This window comes from Corvus kubaryi, unplaced genomic scaffold, assembly GCF_017639235.1.
Source record: "Corvus kubaryi isolate FWS band 111438036 unplaced genomic scaffold, C.kubaryi_AGA036_p1.0 37396, whole genome shotgun sequence".
In the NCBI taxonomy this organism is placed as follows: domain Eukaryota; kingdom Metazoa; phylum Chordata; class Aves; order Passeriformes; family Corvidae; genus Corvus; species Corvus kubaryi.
The window spans coordinates 21,399,801-21,421,706 of NW_024581135.1; the positions used below are offsets into that span (position 1 = coordinate 21,399,801).

The following is a 21,906-nucleotide window of genomic DNA, read 5'->3' on the forward strand; positions in this document are numbered from 1 at the left end:
GAAAAAAAAAGGGAAAAAAAAAAAGAAGGATACAACTGGCATCACATATTTCCTATGGCTGCCTTTTTACAAACATTTTTCATTTTACCAATCTCAGATTAATGCTCCCTCAGCTAGAACAGCATGACTGTTTGCTGAATTACATATTAAATCTGATTAGAGAAATGACCTATTTTTAAAATAGCCCAGCAAGAAGAATATGGTTATTTTTAAAAACCAAAAGCCCTTTCACTACACAGTTTCACAATCATTTCCAACAGCACAGAAGAAAGTGGCAGCATATCCATGAGGAAAGATGTCGGAGTACGGAGCTGCTTCAGCTCGCTGAGGACTTTCTCATCCAGTGTACAAGTCTGGCACAACATATGACTTGGACAAAGACAGACACCTATTTTTCTAAAAGTGGCATTCTGGTCATTGTAGAAACCAGGCTGCTCCATTAATAAATAGCAATTCTGAAAGGAAACTGAACCAGAGGTTTCTCTGTCAGTTTATTAAACAGTCTCAAACTCTCATAGGCAAAGACAAAGGAACTCTAAACTGACACCCCAAGGATCTCAGAAAAATTTGCTTGACACAGAACAAAAAGGAGGTATACATTAATTAAGTCTTACAACAGCATATCTTAACTAACTCAGAAGCCTTGTTTAGTTTGTCTAGGAAAAGTAACTTACCACCAGAATAAGAAACCCAAAGCCCTCCTGGTCTTCATTTGCAGCAGTTACACCACTGTTCAGTACACAGCAATCACATAAGTAAACTGCTCCTTGTCTATTTTAATACTGAAGTCACATAAGCCTCGGAAATTGTCACCTCAGCTCATCTGGTATTGACTCAACTGCATATTCTACTGCAGAGCAATGAGGGACAGCAATAAAGAGCCCCTGAGCAGCAACAGTGAACTCCTACTGTTGTTTGCAAACCCAGGGCACACCGTGCCCTCAGATGTGTTAGGAAGCATAGCCATCTATGATTCAACTGAGAAACAGAAGTGCTTCTAGGAACCTATCTAACTTAAAGTTTTCCTTAAAACTCTGCATTAAAAAAATGAAAGCACTTTCTCAAAAGCAACTTTATGAAAGGGATGCTATAATATTCTCAGTTTACAGACCACTCACCTTTCTGATCATGCAGCTAATTAAAGTGAAAATACTCAGCCACTTATCTTTTCCTGTTCTTACAGTCTCACAAAGAACTGTTACTTTACCTTTTCTGAGGTAACCTTCCTCTGACCAAAGGAAAACAGGCTTTCACATTTCACATTAGAAAAACAAATGAAATCCATCTGCAGTACTTTTCCCTTCAAACTTTCAAGAAAGTCCATGGAACAGCAAATAAAAAATTACTAATAAATTATCAAACTATCACTGTGTTTAAAAAGTCAGGACACCCTACACCATCAGCAAAGACACCCACTCAAACAGGTAAACATGTATTTCAGGAACAGTCACCTGAACACCCCAACTCTATCACACATTGATGATTTCTTTAAAGTATTACAGAGGAAAAACTCATCTGCATTGCCTAAATAGCAATTACACACTGCCAAATCACGTACACAGAACTATAATAAAAGTAGTTGTAGGTCAAATAATAGCAATGACTCAATAAAGATAGCCTGCCTGGTCTTTATTCTCAGGGGAGGGAGGATTTACTGGTCAAGTACTTTATGACTCACAGTACAGTATATTAGAAATTTTCTATGTATTCTTTAGAATTGAGAGATTGCCCTTGTAGCTCAGTAGGTAGCTCTCCTGTTTCTGGCCTACGAGGTCATAGCTTTAAGTCCCTGCTGAGGAAACTTAACAAGTTCCATCTATAAATAGAACTGCATTAGATGCTGCTACTCTAGCAAGGGTGGTGGCCTTATAGACAGGAAATTTTATGTTTTCATCTGTTCTGATACAAAAAAGAAACTGGACATAAAAAGACATAGGATATTATGCTAAAGATGAATGACAATGTGGATTCCAAAATCCACTGTCACTTCAATTAGCGATACTAACAAATCTAGCATTATCAAACTATGATAGAGGCCAGGGAAGAATGCACGAACAGTAGTTTTCCTTCTCAATAAGTAATTAAATAAAATTACAGACTTTACAATATTTGAGACTGAAGACAAACCTCCTAGGTACTATACAATCAAAATTCAATTTGTGACATCAAAAGGCAACCTCAACATAAAACAAATTTTGGACTGTTTGATTAGTAACATAGTATTTGAACATTCATAGCTCTCATCCTTTCTGAAGAAGTAAAGTATATCCTTGAGAGACATTTGTTTAATTTTTACAGACTAAAATGATACATATAAACTTTTGCTCCTAATATCCATATATTTGGGGAGGCTTATTCAGCTCTCAGAACAATTACTTTTGAGAAATTGGAGAATGAAACCTATTTAAAACCTTACCTGAGTTTATTTGTGCTTTAAACTGTAACTACCTGGCCTTAGAGGAATATGGATTAAAGCTCAGGTATCACTTTCACTTAGTCTGGCAATGTAATTCACTGTTCAATAAAGACAAAGGCTAACTCACATTTTCCAGTACCTGTTCCACAATCTACAACCACGTGCCCAGGAAAACAAATTCACTCCTCTGCTGGAGACAAAGCTCCAAACAACATACTGCAAACTGTTGTGGGGTACAAACCCACAATTTTTTTTCATGTATGCACACCAAAAGGAAAGAAACACCAGCAATAAAACAGGAGATGAGAGTGGTTTTACAATGTGATTTCCTGTATCTCAAATACACTATGTTCAAGGACAATAACAGATCTTGCAAAGTTCTTCTGCAATTGTTCAGCATACGAGATTATTGCCCTCCCCATAATTATCTTCTCGCCTAAGTGAAAAATCTGATTAGTTAAAAGTTTTCCACAGCTGGCCAAATTAAGCTAGTTGATCCTGCACTGGCACTGATCTATTGAACAGGATGCTGGTGTACAAAATGCCTCCCTCCCTCTTGCAGGTATAGGTTTAAAGGTAGTAGTAACTGAAACTGCATGAGAGAAGATTCACTAGAATCCCATCCCGGTCCTTTAATTCCACTAGCAACATTTTGGACAATAATGTACTAGTATCCAAAGCACACACAAGGTCCTTTGCTGCTCTTCAGATGCTTCTACAAACAACTGCTTTTGAGCATCATCCACAAACAACTGCTTTTAAGCATCAGCCTTCATCCTAAGCCTGTGCATCGAAGAGTAGGCACATAAGAAAGACAACGGCCACCGTGATGCCTGCTCTGACACACAATCTACTTCCATTTCATTTACATCCACTGCCTCTGCTGCTGGGTGCTGCACAAACACTCCAATCCTACGTGGTCATTTCTCAAGAAGCTTCTTTGAGCAGACGTCTGTACAAATGTTTTTTCTCTCCACCAACATTATTTCTGAGAAAAAAAGTCTGCTGTGCTTCCATCCTTGGATCCAGTGAGAAAAATCTTGCAGCACTAGACAGCATTAGCTCTCCAAGATGGCTTAAATCTAGTACACAACACCAATGACAACTCCATGTGTTTCCCTGCAAGAAATCTTGTGTCAATGCAGTACGTCTAGAGAATAAGTCTTCAATGACTCATTGTCTCTTCAAATCCCTTTTTTATCAAGTGTTTTGTGGGGTCTTTTTGCCTCAAACTGAATATGGTGTTCAAACAAAAAAAAAAAAAAAAGTTTATTCCAACACACTTCCTTTTGCTTCAGTTATCTAAAAGGGGAATGAAGACTCGTATGCTTATGGAATTCCCCTCTAGAACATTGCTTGCCACAGAGCTTAACTTCACCTGCTTTGAGAAGGGACTGTACCCAGCCTCGCTCATCACCACAGAATGTGGTACAGTACCAAGAGGGTTGCAAAGGCCTGATGAGATGCAGCCAGGGATCATTCACTACATGTGCATTCTGCTTCTGCCTGCAGGTACAAAACTCCTGCTGTAGGGAGGAGATCTACATGAATAAAAGCTCCGAAGTAAAACACAGCTAAGCGACCTCTGAAAAACCCTCCTCTCCTGCAACAAAAGCATTTCTTTAAATGAGGAAAAGCTAATGATAAGCAAATTTGTATCCATCTCCATAAACTTGTTAATAGCCTCCCTTCCTTTTCAAAACAGTAGGCTTAGTATCTGAATATGGAAAGGTAAAATTCAAAGACAGGTTACACATGGCCTAGGACAATCACCACTAGTTCGTTTATTTCTGTGACCTGATACCCTGAAATTGCAACATGCAATGCAAGACCAATCATGCAAATATAAATTATTTCACTTTTGGTGATGATTTTGCTAAAAGGAGTAGAGGAATGCCATTTTCCTAACTCTGTGAACAGAAAAATCTCCTATGCAAAGCCTTTTCTCAAAATCAAAACACTGTACAATATTTAACCAAAAAAAATCCTGAACAAACAAAACTACAAACAAAAAAACTCTAAGCATTAGGTTAATACACAGACACAACTGCCTGTTTAATTTGAAAGCTTTCACAATTTCTGGATTTAATATGGAGAAGTTACTGAAAGCCAACTGAAAGTTTAGCTGAACTGTGAGCCACTCCAAATATTTTATTACACTTTAATTCAGTTACTCTAACAATAAATAAGAAGAGAAAATTTCAATAGGAACTATCATCTACTCAAATAGAATGCATGATACATTTTGATTGTGTAACACTAACAAGTTTAATATGTGTGAACTATTTTTAAACTTCAGTGGCTTAGGAGTGAAAGGTTTGTATCTGTAAAGAGGCAACCCTTTTTTAACAGGTGTCAATTACACTTAGTAATAAATATAAATATAAAACAAAACCAAAGCATCTTCAAAAAATTGAACAAAAATATGTCAAAGACAATCATTTTTTTAAAGACAGATATGTTTACATCAGTTCAAGGTGAATTTTGACCCATTATAAAGATGAAAAAACAGCTTCAGATATTAGAAGTGACACAGCCAAGCTAAACTGAGCCACTGTGATTCCCAAAGCACAGAACACACATGCTGAAAAGGATGAGATGTAACTCATACTTTGTTCACTGAAATGCTAGTGCAGTGGAGTGTGGCTAAGTGATATCCTCACATCCCTCCTCTCAGTAGCAGTTGGATTTCAGGAGCAGCAATCAGCAGGTATGACTTCTTGTTAGAGAATATGGGGGGAAAATGCATCATGCCTCAAGTATATAAAAGCTACAGATGATTAGCATCTTTATATAGAAAATAGAACATTTTTATAGAAAGTCAAAAAAAGTGAAAAAGGATGACGTATCTTAGTTAAATAACTTTATCATCACTTTGATTTTTGCAGGCAAATCAAAACACTGGCAGTATTACTGCAAGTTGCCATTAACACTCATGATGGTAAAAAATAAAATTAAGTCAACTTGATTTCAAATTCTGAGCAAAAATCTGCAAAAATATTGTCAAACTCAGTTTTGATTGGTGCTTTTTTCAAGTAAGAATAAACTACTCATCTGACATGATTCATAGCTATCAAAGCTTTAAATAATGACAAAACAGCTTTAGAAGTTACCTAAAACCCTGAAGGAAGCAGAACCAGGGGGTGTACTAAACATTTCCAGTTTTAACAAACATAAAACTGGAGTAAAAGCAATTAAAGCTTTCTAGGAACCCATTCACATTGGTCACACCAGTCACTTCTGTAAGACTGCAGGGGATGTTTACCTAGCTTCATAGTTCTTTCACTCTTATCACAAAGAACAAGATTTCACGGATTATCAGTTACCAAACTCCCAAGCCTGCTGCTAAAAGGCAGCTGGAGCTCCTCTGCTGTGAAGTCAGAGCACTTCCAGAGGAGCAAAGCAGGAGCTTCCCAGCCCTCCTTGCCCACACTCCCCCAGCACCACAGGCAGCTCACACCATCCTCTGCAGGACTGGCACACCAGGGGATGGCACAGGTGAGCTCTCAGGTTCTTCCACAAAACCCAGTGTTGCCTGCCGTACTTCAAACATTTGGCATCCCACCTTAATGGTTTTTATTAATTGAAAAGGAGAGTTTGATAGCAAAGTACTTTTACAGACAAGCTTCCTCCCAATCTCTGTACCTTTGAAGAGAACGACTGGATTTCATTAAAGAAACTAAAAATAAGAGAAAAATGTGAAACATATTTTCTAGAAAACTAGGACTGCAGAATATCAGTGGGAAGAGAAATTCAAAAACATGAAGGGCTCTGGATGTTTAACATCCAGTACGTTCAAAAACTTGACAGAGCTACTATAGCAGGGACTAAATACTGATATCTACCATTTTCCTCACTGAAGCACTGTTTAAGCGTCATTTGTAAATTTACACTTGTAACAAAGTTTCCATTTATAGTTCACCATACAAAGAAAGTAATTTTCTACAAGTACTTGCAACAGGTCTGCCATAAAAGTTGAAAGGCGGTTAAAGCCATGAAACTGTGGAAGAAACACTACCATAACCTTCAAACAGCCTGCCTTCTGTCACTACAAAAAACATTGCTGCCTCAGTTAAAACTGCAGTACACCTGAAACATGGAGAATAGAACTGTCAGAAATGTTTCTAATTAAACCGTGAAACTTGGAAGATTAACAAAGCTGTAAGTACCTTAAGCACATGTCAGGTTACTATGGGACTGCAAACACCATTATCCAGGACAGACAACCATTTCAAAATTTCATCCCCCATTCACTCAGTCAGTAAGCAAGGAAGTATACCTGTCTCAGGTTTTCATAACTGGATGTGGCCAGAAGTAAATGACACCCTTACCCCTAAGAAACTGGTATAACCAGTTTCTTTTTAATTTTTAATTCTTTTTAATTTTTCTTTGTAAGTGTATGGAGACCAACTGGTTTAGTTTAAATACCACTAAATCATTTTCAGTTTGTGCACTTTTACAGAAAAAAACCCAAATAAAGTATCAAAACCCAAGAATGGATTGCTCCATTCTGCAAGAGGAAGACATAATTGCCTCGTTTGCTGAGCTAAGAGAGTCTACTTCATACTGTCACTAATCACGTATAAAAATACAGTGGTGCTCAACACAAACCTACCTCTCCTTTTACTTGTCCTATTACCCTACCATGTGTGGTTGCCATGTGTCGCCTGTTTCTTCGCACATATTAAAATATACTTTAGACATATAAACAATATTTTTATTGATTTAATGAAAACCACTTCTCTCAGGAGAAGGAACAGTATAACAAGGATATGGAAACTTGAAGGCTGAAAATTCACAGCCATTTCAAGATGGGGGGACTGTCTCTTTTAAATGAAGTAAGGAAAGTAGAGAATTAGCCAGGTGGAAACAGACCGCATTTGTCCTCATCTTTATGCCATGTAAGAGCTCACCTGTGTGCCTTGTGGTGGATCAACTGATAGGCAACGTCCTTCTCCAAAAAACATCTCAGAACACAAAGAGGTAACAACAGTGTATTCTGTTATGGAAGCTAAAAAAACCCACAAATAAACCTTCTGTCCTAAAGAAAACACAGTTTAACACATCCTCAGCAAATAAAGAAAATGGGATCAAAACCTTTAGCCTAGAATTATAAAATACCTTTGGTGAGCTACCCAAAGTTTGTCTCATCATACTCAACAAAAGCTCTCCTTTCTTGTCAAGCCACTTCCTTGCCTATTGTTACCTTAATTAATACGACTTGGTTAATTCTCAAACTGCTTACTGCAAAATTACCAACTGAGCCAAGCTAAGTCAAAGTCTAACAAGCTTTTCTTCAATATACTCAGGCATGCAGAGCTTGAAGTTTAGAGCACAAATGCACAACGAGCTGCTTCTGACTTCCTGCCTGGCATCCATAAATAAGAAAAAGACCAATTCTCTGAAGGACTCTGCTTCCCATGCTGGCCATTACCACAGGCAGTAGCAGTGCATATCATGACAGCATAAAGATGGGGAGCAACACTTTCAGTGAAAGTGTTGAAAATTTGTTCCAGAGATTTGTTCCAAAGGTGAAAATTTATTCCAGATCAAATCAAAATGAAAACAAACACTAAATTTTTCATGCTTTGAAAATGCACAGTCCCCAGCTGTCGCAATGACCGCCACTGACCACTGCCCAGGCCAGCTCCTGCAGTGTGCGACAGGAGTGGGGAGCAGCTGGAGGCTCTTGGCTTTAAAGCTGCTCCTCAGGAGTTCAGCTCTGCCCAGGGGAGCTGAAGCTCCAGGCACAGTGGCTGTCAGCAGTCCGCACGAGGGAGAGGATAAAAAGTAGCAAGGAGGCTTGCCACACGGGATAATCCAACTTTATTGGAGGCAACTCACAGGGGACAAGCCTCCAGCAGCTCCAGGGAACCTCTTAGAAAGGGAGGTGTTACAATGGGGATGGCTTAACTGGGGACCAATAGAAATCTCTAAAGGAGGATATGGAGGAGGATAGACATTTCCTAGGGCCAATAGCCCCAAGCGGAGGAGGGAAAGGGATCACCTGCCCCAATGGGGCATCGAGGTTTAGGGGATTTCCAAAGGGGGAGGTATCTAGAGGGGTAGGGTCTCGGGGGATTGACGGGGACCATATAAGGGTAAATTGGGAGGTTTCAGATGATGGACGCTGGACCTTCGGGAACAACAGGAGGGGTTTGGGTGATTGATAGGGAAAGAGCTAGAACAAGGGGAGGAGAACAACCATGTAGGGAGCACCGGGGGAGCGGCTTGGGTCTGGGGCAAACCAGCTGGGAATAGGAGTGGGGAAGGTAGGGATGAACCATTGGGGTACAGAAAACTTATATAAAAATACAATAAAGGTATCGCATCACCACACCCAGATCAGTTCCTGCCACAGCTCTTCTTACCAAGATTTTATCATTATCTTCTCTTCATCTTCAGCAACACCTTCTTTCCAGCTTGCTGGCATACAAGTCTCACCCTCCAGTCCCCTACTATTACTAAAAAAAAATACCCTAAGGTATTTTGCCGTGTCCTGCAGCCATAGGGAGGAGGAGAAAATATCCAGCAGGCAGGAATTGTGCAGCAAGATTGATTTATTTAATTATTTTACAAACTCTTTTATAGACTTTTTTCTTCATAGTCTAATTGGACAAAGGACCAGCCACCCCTTGGGGGTGATTGGCTAAAATCCTAAAACATCCATTGTCAAAATATTTTTCTACTATACCATAAACAAGACTTTTCAAGGCTGCAGGTGTTTGGTTGTTTACATAACTCTGCTACCTCTTCTGTGAGAGAGAAAAGTCTCTCACGGACTTAGAAAATAGCAAGAAAATCCTTGCTAGCAGCATTTTTGTATCCACACCCTACCTCTTGCCCTTGAATAGCAGCAGCTAGCCTGAGTTCTTTTTAAGCCACTTTCTACTGTGACTGCAGAGATTCAGTGTTCAGTGCCCACCCACCAGGCTGAAAACTGACAGCTGGTTTCAGGGCACTGGTTCCCAAAGATACACAGTCCATCAGGAACTTGGACCAAACCCTGGTAAAAGCAACAAACTTCATTCTCTCAGGAACTGGAAAGTTTAAGGATTCACAAAAGCAGCAGATTTCTACTTCCATTTCTGTCTTTTACTAACATATTCCATTCCTCTTTCTTCATGAAATTAAATAAACTGCCATGCACTGCTGGCAAAAGAAAACACATCATTACTGCAGATTTCCCAGTTTAAGTCTTCAGCACAATGCTAATGAAGAAAGGTGTACCTGTTAGATAGCAGAGGATGAGGCTTGGCTGGAAAACCTAAGACAGACCTGATGGCTTTGAATTGAATGGTAAAGGTTAAAACTGTAACGGATATTTGCTCCACAGTTATTAATTACAGTACAACAATGCTGTCCTTAAGCTAGAAAAAACAGATAAATAAGTTTACATACGCATCAGATGAAAGATCCCATCACAGGCGTTTATGTGAGACAAGAAGGAATTTCCTAAGCCTTGTCCAGTGTGGGCTCCTTTCACAAGGCCAGCAATATCCACCACATTCAGAAATGCTGGAATTTTGCTGAAATATAAAAGTCAAATGTTTCCTTACTAAAGCATATTAGCCAAAATTTTGGGCACAGAAATAAATTCAGAACATGAAAATCCAACACTTCTTTTTTTTGGAACAAGTTAAACATCACAGTATGGAATGTGTAAGACAAAATTCCTCCCATTGTAGGTAAAACACCCATTCTCTAAGTTCTCTGTAAATATTTATGCAAAATTAAGTAAACTAGTTTTGAAATGTGGAATCATACAGACAACTATACAATAATCGAGCAGGCCTGGAAGACTGAGGCATAGATATATCATGTGTAGTGCACAGCTTTCCCAGGACCAAAGGGTAAGACACAAAAGGCCATTGTGCTCTGCTATTGCACACCTCTAAGGTTACCATTTAGTTCAGCAAGTTATGCAACTTTCTCAGAAGACAAGAGCAAGGGTTTTTTTAATACACTGGTGATTAAACTAGCAGTGATCAGGGTTATGCAAACAATTTGGAAAAAAGGCAGGTAAGTTAAGGTGGTATTATAATGTAAACAGCTGTGATGTTTTCCACCAGACTGAACAGCAAATGGTTAAGCAGACATGTTCATATGACATTTTATATAGCAACAGAATAGACATTAAGTTCAAATTAGCTGAGAAAAACAGAAAAAAACCAGAAAAAAACAGAAAAAAACTTATAAACTTCAAACCTTCTATCCTCCACAAATCCTCAGCTTGTTTTTAAATGAACAAATAACTTAGTGGCATTAAACTTTACATGTACACCCTAAACCAAATTACTTCTCAAAATCCAAGTGAGTTGGAAAAAAACCCAAGAAACCACTAAAACCTTGTGATATGGCATTGACTAAAAGCACCTTCATATGTTCTATGCAAATGACATCATCATCATGAACAGTGGCAGAGAGAACCACACTGAAATGCTGCAAATCCCTCACTTGTGAAAGACCAGAAACCACACACCACAGCCTCACGATCTCCAGCTTGATGGCTTAAAAATAAGTAGCTGGAACAGCAGTTCATTCCCATCAAACACTATCACCATCACATTTCATTAGCACTGTGCTAGGACTACCACAACAGCTCACTGTTTGTTTCACTGGCAGTAAGTATAGCGGCAAACACCCAAACCCACGGCTTGCACAGCCCCAGCGAGAGGGGTGAGACACACCCTAGAGCCGGCATGAGCGGATAGAGCTGAGTTGGAAAGCGGAGTGTTCTGTTCTGCGGTGAGTGTTCTTCAACACCAGATTCAAATCCAAAGATATAAATTCTGTGGTCTACCTTAAGATGCCTTTTCCAAAGACCTACCATTGCAGTGCTGCTCACAGACAGAAACAACCACAAAGGTGGGAATGAGGGCTAGGAATGACCCAGGCAGCCCTTACAGAAACCCTCTCTGAGCACTATTACACTTCTGAAATCTTTACTGTCCACAGCACAAAATGAGCTTTATTTTTATCAGTGTCACAACATGCTGATAAATACGTTTTTTCAAATACTGAAATATATGACAAGACTGCTGTCAAATCTGTAACAGCAGGAAACTCCACCAGCAGGAAAATCACCCTTCTCTCCTTATCCCAGTGCCTGGTATGGCAGCTATAGTCCAGACAGAAAAAAAAGTAGTTACAGAAATCTATGGATCATCGTCTCTGCTCAGAGCAACTGACTTAGGTAGAACAAAACACAATTTCAACTTTTTTTCTTTGGTGCTACCCCACTTCCCTTTGACTGTAAGTAACACATATCAGCAGATGTCCTTCCTCACTTCAAATCAACTCCCTAATTTGGGAAGAGATGATTCACTAGAATCTGTCTGAGTATGGAACATCAATTATTTCTGGAAAAGTGGTTGACCTAAAGGTTTTGTTTTCAATCTTGCTCTAACATTTCCAAAGAAAAATTATTTCTTTCAAGTAAAATAATTTCACAATACAAGATCTGGACAAAATCTTTTTGTTTACCAAGGTGAAGTTCAAAGTGTCACTAAACCTGTCAGGTGTAATAAATTAGGAACTTAATGACATGTTTCATATAATTAATATCTTTGTGACGTACTTAGAAAGAAGCAATTATGTAACATGATACAATAAGTTACTTTAACTCAGGTACACAGTTATGTTGACTTTAAACTTCACTAGGCCCATGAAAAGAAGGGCTCATCCTTGGGAAGACAGATACTGTGTGCTGCAAGTTAATGCCGTGGAATGCAGTCAAAAGAACATGACTGTCCCACTTTTTTTTTTTTTTTTTTTTTACACAAACTCAGAAACAGCAAATCCTTATTTAAGGCACTAGCAATAGTAACTCGCAGTCTGAAGACAGAAGCGAGTACCTATTAGTGCATTAATCCTTTTGCCTGTCACAAAGAGAACCAACATACTTCAAAAGAAACCTCGGCAACTTCCCAGTCTTTGGTTTTTGACGCTCACTCAAAAGCAAGACAGAAAAATGGCACTCTGTAAAGCCCTTCTCCATTGTAATTTTAAACTGTGTTTTAAGGAAAACAAAGGTGGTGTAAGGAAGGTTCTATGCTCCCTTCTCACCTTTCTGGTAGGATTAACTTCCTGGCCAGCCATCAGAACAATTCACACTTTTACTACAAAGATGCCACATTAGAGCAAGACAGATACCTTCATATGCAAATGGTCACTCTATCACCAGAATCAACCTCATTTGCTACACAAGGGAAAGAAAACCCCCGCACATTTCTTTCACAGTTGAGTAATACAAGCAAGAGTCCTTTGAAGTATGTGGGCTTCCAGGGTGCTTTCTCACCTTCACTTCGGGTATCACAAAGCTCACGTTCCAAGCAAATTAAAAGAATCCCCACTGGCAGACACCTTCCCAGGTCTAAATTTGTTTCATCATAGAAAGATGAATACACAGAAAAGCAGAAAAAGGCACAAGCTAGTCACACTTGCCTGTACTCTGAAGGACAAAGAGTAAACATTATGAAACGAAATAAACAGAACACTGCACAGAATGGGGGGAAAGCACCGTATATCTTGAATATGGTTTATTGAAGACTTAACTGCATTTTGCTTTTCTTTTTTCTCCTCCTCTAAACAAATTCATTTCCATTTCCTAGGATTCATTAGTCAGCATTAGCATAATGTCACTGAGCCTCAAATGATCATCAGGAACAGGTGGCATCAACTGATCATTTGTACAAATCAGTGCAACACCAAGCTACCATAAAGCACGTCACAAGGATTTATAATATGAAACAGAACACCAAGTCCAGAAGTATCTCTATATTTTAACCACAGGTATAATCCTTGGGCAGGGGTTTTTTACCCCACTTTGAAAAACAGCAGCACTGCGTTTGTGTTAGTGTGCTACCTTCACTGTATGAGCAACCATGCAGTAAAGAGCACAAGACTCACTGGGCCAGACAAAGTACAGTTTTGCAGTCTGGTGGTTAGGGCACTTCAGGAGTAAGAGGCTTATGCACCCATAGGGTTACATATTGTGCAGAGGGTGAAGCTTTTTTTTCACTAACTTAGTTTTTTCACAAACTTAGTTTCAAATTCATTGTTTCAAATTTCAGTCCAAACCAGTTACTTAAACAGGAGGAGTTTCTTTACCTGACCTCTTTATCCAGTACAGCAGTTGTGAATGGATTAATGCAACCAGTTACTTTCTTGCTTCTAAAATGTATATACATACAGTATCTGGAATTTGTTGTGCATAATTTTTTTTCTAAAATTTGAGGGGAAGAGGCATACATTTATTTCTTGAGTTTCCACAAATAATTGCTTCGTTGAAAAAACTCACAGTCAGCACACACCTGAAGCTGTGACTTCAACTGAAACATGATAACTGAAATGCTGTTTCTCTCCCTGGATTTTCACTCTTCTAGGTTTCCACAGTCTCTCTTCTCCAATGAAACCAAAATCCCATTAGTTTCTCTGCAGCATTTAATACAGTTTACTTAAATTTCACCTCCACCAGGAAACCCTGGAAAGCCACATGACAACTTCATTCAACTAAAGCTTCAACTAAATTCAAACGCAGTAGTTTTCCAGCAAGCCTTGATGATAATACTCATAACACACTCGCTTTTTACTCATTTCTTCAATAGTTCAAGAAATTTCTCTCAACTCAAACTCTACCTGATCCTAGGTCCCACAACCAAGAAGGCCAGATTCTTCAGTATGAAGGTAAAATGTCCAGCTCCCCTTTCTCTTCGGTAAAGCCAAATGTATTACTCATCTCCTGCTTCCCGCACAGGCTCTTCTGCCTTTAAAAGCAGCTACGTTAAGTCTGTTAGAAAAGAGAAATTCTTCCTCCTTCCCGAAAATTCATACAACTTCAGTCAAAGTCATCTGTTAGCATTCACAAATGACCTGAAGTAAATGTAGCAACATAGAAAGAGAACATGTATATTGTGACAACCTCTTTAAGAGCCATTCAACTCTCAGTCTGTCCTCACTGCTATTTTTGGCTCATTTCCAAACAGTTCAGTCCTTCCCTCTTCCAGGAGACTGTACTCCCTATTACAACTCCTGCAATCAATCTTGCAAGCAGTTTTGACCAATGTAAGCAAAATCCCTCACTGGACAGTTAAAAGAATCTGCTTCCAATGAACTAGGTACTGCAGATGAACCCTGGCCATTTCTATACAAGAATGATTTCATTAATAGCATTTTATCCACGGTACTGACAAACAAGACTTGAACCTAACAGCACATGAACCAGAAGTGAAATATCTGCTTATTAAATTGCCCTTATATGAATTATAACAAGGTAAGAGATTCAATGTGGATTACAACACATACTCCATGTCCTGTACATACCAAACACCTGCATTCTCAAACTATTCAGTAAGTTATCACACCAACAAAATACAACTAATTAAATTTTGCCGTCTCCCATCAGGCAGAAAAGATGGCTCAAGTCACCATTACTTAAGGTTTTTCATTCACTGCTGGCAAATATGCAGTGCTAGAACATGCATCACAGCCCAGCTGATTTAAGCAGGCTCAGAACAAACTGAAGAACAGGCAAACTTAGTAACACCTAAGGAAAAATAACATTAACAACAGGATATAGTTACCAATTTTCAGTCATTTTCTGTAAAGAAATGGAATTCTTTTACAGATGATGATATGTTAGATTTACATCCTGCTAAGTTATTGATCTCTCACTCTGAAACTACAGGTGGTTTCCATTTATGTAAATGTTCCTCTTAAACATAGATTAAGTCCCACATGATGTCCCTCAGAAAGTCCCACTGCTGATCTGGATTCTACAAAATGCTTTCCAGCAACTGATTACATAATTTTGACTTTAAAACTTTATCACATACCTGAGTACGCTATCCTACAATGAGTTCAAGGGAACTTTCATTTAATATTGCAGACTTTCATGATCTAGACAGCAATGGGACTAACTCAGATTTAGTACAGTAACCATCATTTGAGCACTAAAGATCAGAATGAATGAATTTTATTGTCTGCAATGCAAAAAAACAAATCAAAGCAATCTGCTGACAAAAAGGATCGAGATCCTCAACTATAATGGACAGTGCTAGACTTGAAGAGGGGTAGTTGCAATTTAGATATTATCCTCCTTGGAGATAACCAAAATTGCTTTAAATTTTAAGTTTGAAAAGGACATCCAAGATAGATTAGAAATAGTCTAGGTGAAATAAAAATGTTTGTGGTTGCAATAAGCTTTGCGTTTGTGAATGCATGTGTGCAAGGCAACTCACAGGTGAAAACAAGGAATGAAACAAATACTGACAACTTTTTAAGTAGTTTGATTCATCCTCTCTTGACTCACTCCTGCTTATAACCTCATTTGACTTTAAGCAAGGGAGGAACCAGAAACACCACACTTTAACATCACTTTTTTTATTAATATTTTCAGACAGATTGATTTCGATCAGCCAATGCAGTCTTTGGATGTAATTACTTACAGTTAGGCTGTAGGTTAATTACCTTAGGCTTACTGTGCTTCTTCCTGAGCACTTCTTTTAGTCACGTAGCTTGGAGTAAAGTAGAAAAAATGCAAATAATTGCAGTGAGGAGATTATTGGGGCACAAAATAAATCAAATAAAGAGGAAATTGCAGTTTCCTCCACCACCTCAGTGAAAATCATTGTGAGGCTGGACTCCAGAGTCACCTGAGGCATATCTCCTGGTCAGGCACAGCACACTACAGCTGTGGCAATAGGCAGGAGGATATATGAGCTAAGAGTGGTGGGTACATGCACCCAGAGGCTTTCAAGCTATTTGTGAGTTAGGACACAAATCACTGTTCAAATTACATGAGTTTGACATACTTACACTAAAAAAAATATTTTTAAGTTTAAGGTGATTATGCAGCATTTTAATTAAATTTAGAACAAAAATACACAAGAAAATAGCTTCATCAAAGCTTTTATTAAGTTACTAAAATTTCTTCAGTTGCACTATACACACAGCTCTTTTTTTTGTGAGATACCCATCACTCCTAAACACACGACGTCCCATAAAATATTAACTCAGTTAACAGAGCAACTGTTTCTGGCTTCCGTGTCGTAATTGTCATGTCAGGAGCTACTTGTTGAGATGAAAAACATCTCTTTTCCATTACAAAATTAGCGAACCTCATCCTCTGCTACCTACTTAGGATTCATAAATTAGGTGGGGGGGAAAATACACCTTTCTGCTTTAGTTCCTGCTGAAGTGAATCAGTCTACAGAAAATACTCTCTTTCCAATACTAAACTGGAACTAATCCAATCATTAGTCTGTAAAACCTTGCCTGAAAGTACCTATACTGGGGGAACAGGGGTAGGAGGACAACAAAATAAAAAAATAAACCCTCTCCTTTCTGAAAAAGCTACACATGGGCACAATGTAACAAGTGAGTTTTCACTGAATATTGTATGAAATTTATAACAAACAAATAAATCATTTAAATACATACATTAAGTTAGTAACATAACATAAACAAATACCTTAAAATAACAAGCATTCAGAATTGTGTTTAATATATTAAGATTTCTTCTTTTTTTTTAGTATCCAGTTTCATTCACAGCAAACAGCAAGTAGTAGTAACACTAAAGCTCAAAGAAATAATCTATATCATTTGGCAACAACATAGCAGTTTTAACCTTAAGTTCTTAGAGCCCACCTTCTGTGTACAGTCTATATCACTCAACTTATTTATTGTCAACAGTCACATACATCCCACTGCTGCAGAAAGAAAAAAAGCACAGGTTACAAGTTCTGCCAGTGTACCTTAATCTATTAAGTACAGATTTACCTGTAGGTAATAGTCTCTAAATTGTTGGCTACGTGATTTAATTTACAAACATTTACATTTCCAATTAATACCAGTCAGCTTTCAGCACGGCCTAACAAGTAGCAGCACACCAGTCCCAAGGAAGCTGAGGCTCTCCTCTTTTCGAGAGAGGAATGGATCTTCAAGCAACAAACAGTACCTGAAGATCCCAACTCCTCCTCCAATGGCAGAGCAGCCACAAACTCATACCAACGATGTCCCTGGCAATAGTCAGTCTAGCTGCAGCAGAGCAATCCCAGCTCAGTGGGACCGACAGCAACTGCCAGCCCTGTCCCTCTCCCCTGCCCTGGTTCACAGCAGGCACCAAGGCAAGATCACTTTGTACTGTCATACTTTATTTCAGTTAAGACAAAGTCACCCCTTGTTTCTTTTCCCCTATCTCCCAACAATGACTGCAGTTATGTGAAGACTAAGTGTAACATACGGGAAAAAAACTCCAAATGTTTTAGATTTTGAAAGACAAAATCTTGAGGCTAGACGAGAGTCCAATTTAAAGAGAATTCACTGTTTATAAAACATTCTGCATGCACAGATGGATTACGTCTACTAAACCAAACAAGTAGAAAATTACCACAGAACGTATTACATAAAGATGAAGAACAAAATCAAGACTATACAGAGAAATTAAGACATTTAAATTACAATTCAGTAGCGTATCTTTGTGACTACAGCCTTCTTTTCCTAAGTTAGTCTCAGGCAGACAAGCACAAACAGCCCAATAAGTTACTTCAGTCTACTGTCCTACTGGATTATCATTAATTATCTCTGCTTTATTACTATTACAGTGAAATACAAAGATCATATAAGCAGCATAAGTGAACTCAGGAGATATAACTATCCACTAATGCCCACATCCATTGACTTTAAGTAACAAATGTCTGTAGAAAGTCAAAAGAACATTCAAATAAAAGCTGATTATCCAGCTTATTATCAAACTCAGTATATTTACTGAATACAGATTCAGAAAATATACTATTTTCATTAATATTTTTAGAGTGATAAGGGGGGAGGGAGGGAAGGAGAGTCAGAGAACACACAGAGGTATTTACAATCTTAGCACTCCTTGTAACGATAGATGGCCAAAGGCAGGGTGAGGGGAGAGGTAATCATCTCTTTGTCACTTCAACTATTAATTTGGGAGTAGCTATTCATAGCCAAGTGAGAAGAAAAGGGGATTTTTGACATGGCCAAAGCAGCACTAATAATACAATTTAGAAGAAAATTTCCAACAAAACTTCAAAGCCACACCATTATCTCTGGTCAACAGCCTCAAAACTTTGTCTCTAATTCAGTTCAGTTTTTAAGATCCACGCCATAACCATCATACTTAACACCGACTTGAGCAGGAAAAACAAGGTAATGTTATAACAATCCACCTAAACAAATAGCTTCATATTAATGCAGTATTTAAAAACTGCACAATAGTTACAGACGGAAACAGCTTGTTTAGACCTGAAAATCAAGTCAGAAAATGGATTTTTTTGATTAGCGACTAATAAATCTTTTTTAACTGTGGGTGAGATCTGGCTCTAAAACTGAGGCCCAAGAGTTAAAAAAAGCACATGTGCACGCTAGTTTGCCCTATGATTTATGTACACTCACTTGATTCAAGATACCTCTGCAAGTAACTGCAGACTGAAATTAATGAGTCACAAGTTCCTATATAAGTTTCTGTTTTCTGGAAGCACCTTAAATTTTGCTGTTCAAGCAAAAAAAAGTTCCCACATTGAACATACAGAGCAGATTACAGACAGAGTCAACAGCAAAAAAATTGATGTGACAAAATTAATACACTCCTAGAATAATGAAAGAATCGGGAGAGATGTAGTGTAGGAATATCCTTGAATATACCACAGAACAAGTAGCAGAGCCTATTAAAAGGAGAGAAAATCGGGGACAAAAAAGACTGCCCATAAAACTTACTGCCAAATAACTGAGGATGCAGGGATAATGACAGATATTTGTTTAGCTCCCTACAGCGCATACAATATTCTGAATGATACAAAGTATAGGGTGGAAATCTTACAAATTAGCAACCTTACACATGTTAGGTATGTCCACTACTGTTCACTTTTCAAACCTCTTCAGAAGATCCTCCCAGTCACCTGGGAGCAACCATCTTCAAAGACAGGAACGCCAATCACCAAATGGTGCTGAGCAATGACTGACAGCTCCTACATTTATCATTCTCATACAATAAAGGTCATACTGGGGGTATGGGAAAGGTATAATCCAGGTGGACATATAATTTCATATTCTAAAACAGATGTCAATAACAAACTTGTAGACATTACATTTGCATTAAACTTTTATGAAAAGTTTTGGTTCACTAACACTGCTTCAGCTGCCTAACTGAATAAAAATATTAAGAATCTGAGTTACCTCGGAGGTTTGTGATACTGGCACAGGAAGTCAAATCTGTCATCTGGCACAGGTACTCGACTCTCATTTGGATCGATAGTACAGAAAGGAAAATTTTCCGCTGCCGCTTGACTCTTCGTTAACACATTGAAAAACGTTGATTTCCTATCAACGAAATACACACATTCTTAAAGTAGTTCAATTCAGAAGCATTTAAAAGTACTGGATAAAACCAGATCTTATTCTAACCCAAAGTGTACTGAGCTTTTTCTTTACTTCAACAGCAGTGACCATTCCCCTGATTACAGCAGAGGACACACGCACCTGTAATGCCCCACTGAAACCCAATGATGTTACCTCTCTCCCCTACCCTTTAAAATTCCCCTAAGTACGTATATTGCACACACATGTCAGCAAAAAAAAATTAAGTCAAAAGCAATGCACAGCCCTACTGGCCATTTCTCATTTTCCTCAAGAACAGTGAGACACCCATAAGGATGCTTGAAACTTTTCTTGGAACTAGTTTTGCCATGACTCACCCTTTCCACAAGGGTATTGTTCCTTCAGATTTATTTACATTGTACAATTTCAGTATCTAAGCAATAAAAGTCAACAATAAAAAGAGAAAAAAAGCGGCACAGAAAGCAAACCACATCAGTTAATCAATTAAAAGTAATCTTTTGTTCATATGAAGATACAGTTGAACCTTACCAAACTATTTTCATCCTTGTTAAATATCAGTGGAAAAAAGTACACTATCAGGGAAAAAAAAGAACACTTTCCCTTAAACCAAAAGGCAGATCACTTTGGTAGCTGGCATTTATTAAACCAAAAGAGCAATTCTTGATTTATTAACTCCCAAATCTTCTACCATAAATATTCAGGTTGTTGTGTTTTTCAGAGCTGCTCTGCATACAGCCAACATGCTCAAAAGTCACTAACAGTTTTATTTGAAAGTTACATCACAACATAACTGAAAATGCTATTTATCCCCATTGACATGCCATACAATGCTACAGCTAATTATTTCCTTTATGGAGTACGTCTTAGCTATACCCTGAAAAATAAAATAAATTATAATGAAAATATAAGAAAGCAATGCTTCCAGCTTTAAGACGTGCACAAAGGTTTGTCCTCTAATTTGTTAAAAGATTTAAAGTTTGAGAATGCTGAGACCTTTTCTTAGTAAACAGGATACACGAATTAATACCAAAAGGTTTCACATGTGTATCTTCCAGGCAATCAATTCATCCTCCTTTTCAAGAACAGCTCCTGTGAGGAGCCATAACTACAGATGACAAGCATGACAGAAATCAATGATTAACGTTTCAGCATCTCTTCCAAACTGCCACTTAGGCTTGTCTCACTACAAACTCTGAAGAAGTTTCAAGAAAGTCCTCTTCACTGCCAATGACACGGAATAATTAACCCCTTCCTGTGCACATCATCCCAAAATATTAAAGGAATTTGTTGTGCACGGGTGCCTAAGTATTTGCATAAAAACATGCATTACACAAACACAACAGTGGAAATACGGAAATACAAAGGACATGGTGTTTTATGAAACTCAGCAATTATTAAGACTTTTCCTTTCTCTGATCCCTCCCCTATAATCTTGTCCAGACTCGTACACACCTGCCTATCGCTGCCAGTTTTGCGTCGCTCCACCTGCAAGTAGTTCCAGCTAAAGACAGAAGTCCATCACTGAGCAGTAAGACTTGTGTCCCCGAGCTCGCATCCGCACCTTTCTGCGCCCAGACAGCGCCTCGGGTCCCTGCCCGGCGCAGGGGCGAACTCGGGGAGAGCGAGGAGCCTCCCTGCCCGTCCCCGAACACCTACCCCACGTTCGGCAGCCCGACGATCCCGATCTTCAGGGACGTCCCGAACCTTCCGATAATCGGGTGCGACTTAACCCCGTCGCCTCCCTTTTTCGGGGGCATCTGCAAGCACAGAGGAGGGCACACTGAGCTCCCCGCGACACCCTCGCGCACCCTCCACGCCCGTCCCCTCCCGGCACGGCGCAGCGGCCCAGCCGGGGCCTCCGCCTCCAGAAGGCCGAGGAGAGACACCCGCGCGGCGGCGGCCGCCGCGGCCGCGGCAGCGGCCGGGGATGATGCGGGGCTCCCCGCGGCCGGGGATGGTGCGGGCGGTCCCGGCTGTGGCCGAGGCCCCAGCTCACCTCGGCGCGGAGCCGCCTCGGAGCCACAAGCGCGAGCGGCCCCTCGCACGCGGATGCGCCGGCGGAAGGGGCGGGGCGGCGCGAGGCGAGGCGCGGCCATTGGCGGGGGCGCCGCGGGGGAAAGGTCGCG

The 21,906-nt window shown here is 39.3% G+C and overlaps 1 protein-coding gene across 2 annotated transcripts in view; it reads right to left on the minus strand.

Moving 5' to 3' along the window:
- OLA1 (Obg like ATPase 1) overlaps window positions 1-21,872 on the minus strand; it is a 98,399-nt gene extending 76,527 nt beyond the window's left edge. The window contains exons 1-4 of one of the 2 annotated variants that reach the window (XM_042041413.1): window positions 21,777-21,872; window positions 21,437-21,537; window positions 19,619-19,762; window positions 9,818-9,945 (exon numbers count right to left, since the gene is read on the minus strand). In XM_042041413.1, the coding sequence (XP_041897347.1) occupies window positions 9,818-9,945; window positions 19,619-19,762; window positions 21,437-21,537 (373 nt within the window). In that variant the 5' untranslated portion in view covers window positions 21,777-21,872. Of the gene's footprint in view, window positions 1-9,817; window positions 9,946-19,618; window positions 19,763-21,436; window positions 21,538-21,776 lie in introns of those variants that run through there. The other variant, XM_042041414.1, reaches the window with a different exon arrangement.
- Window positions 21,873-21,906: the final 34 nt, after the last annotated feature.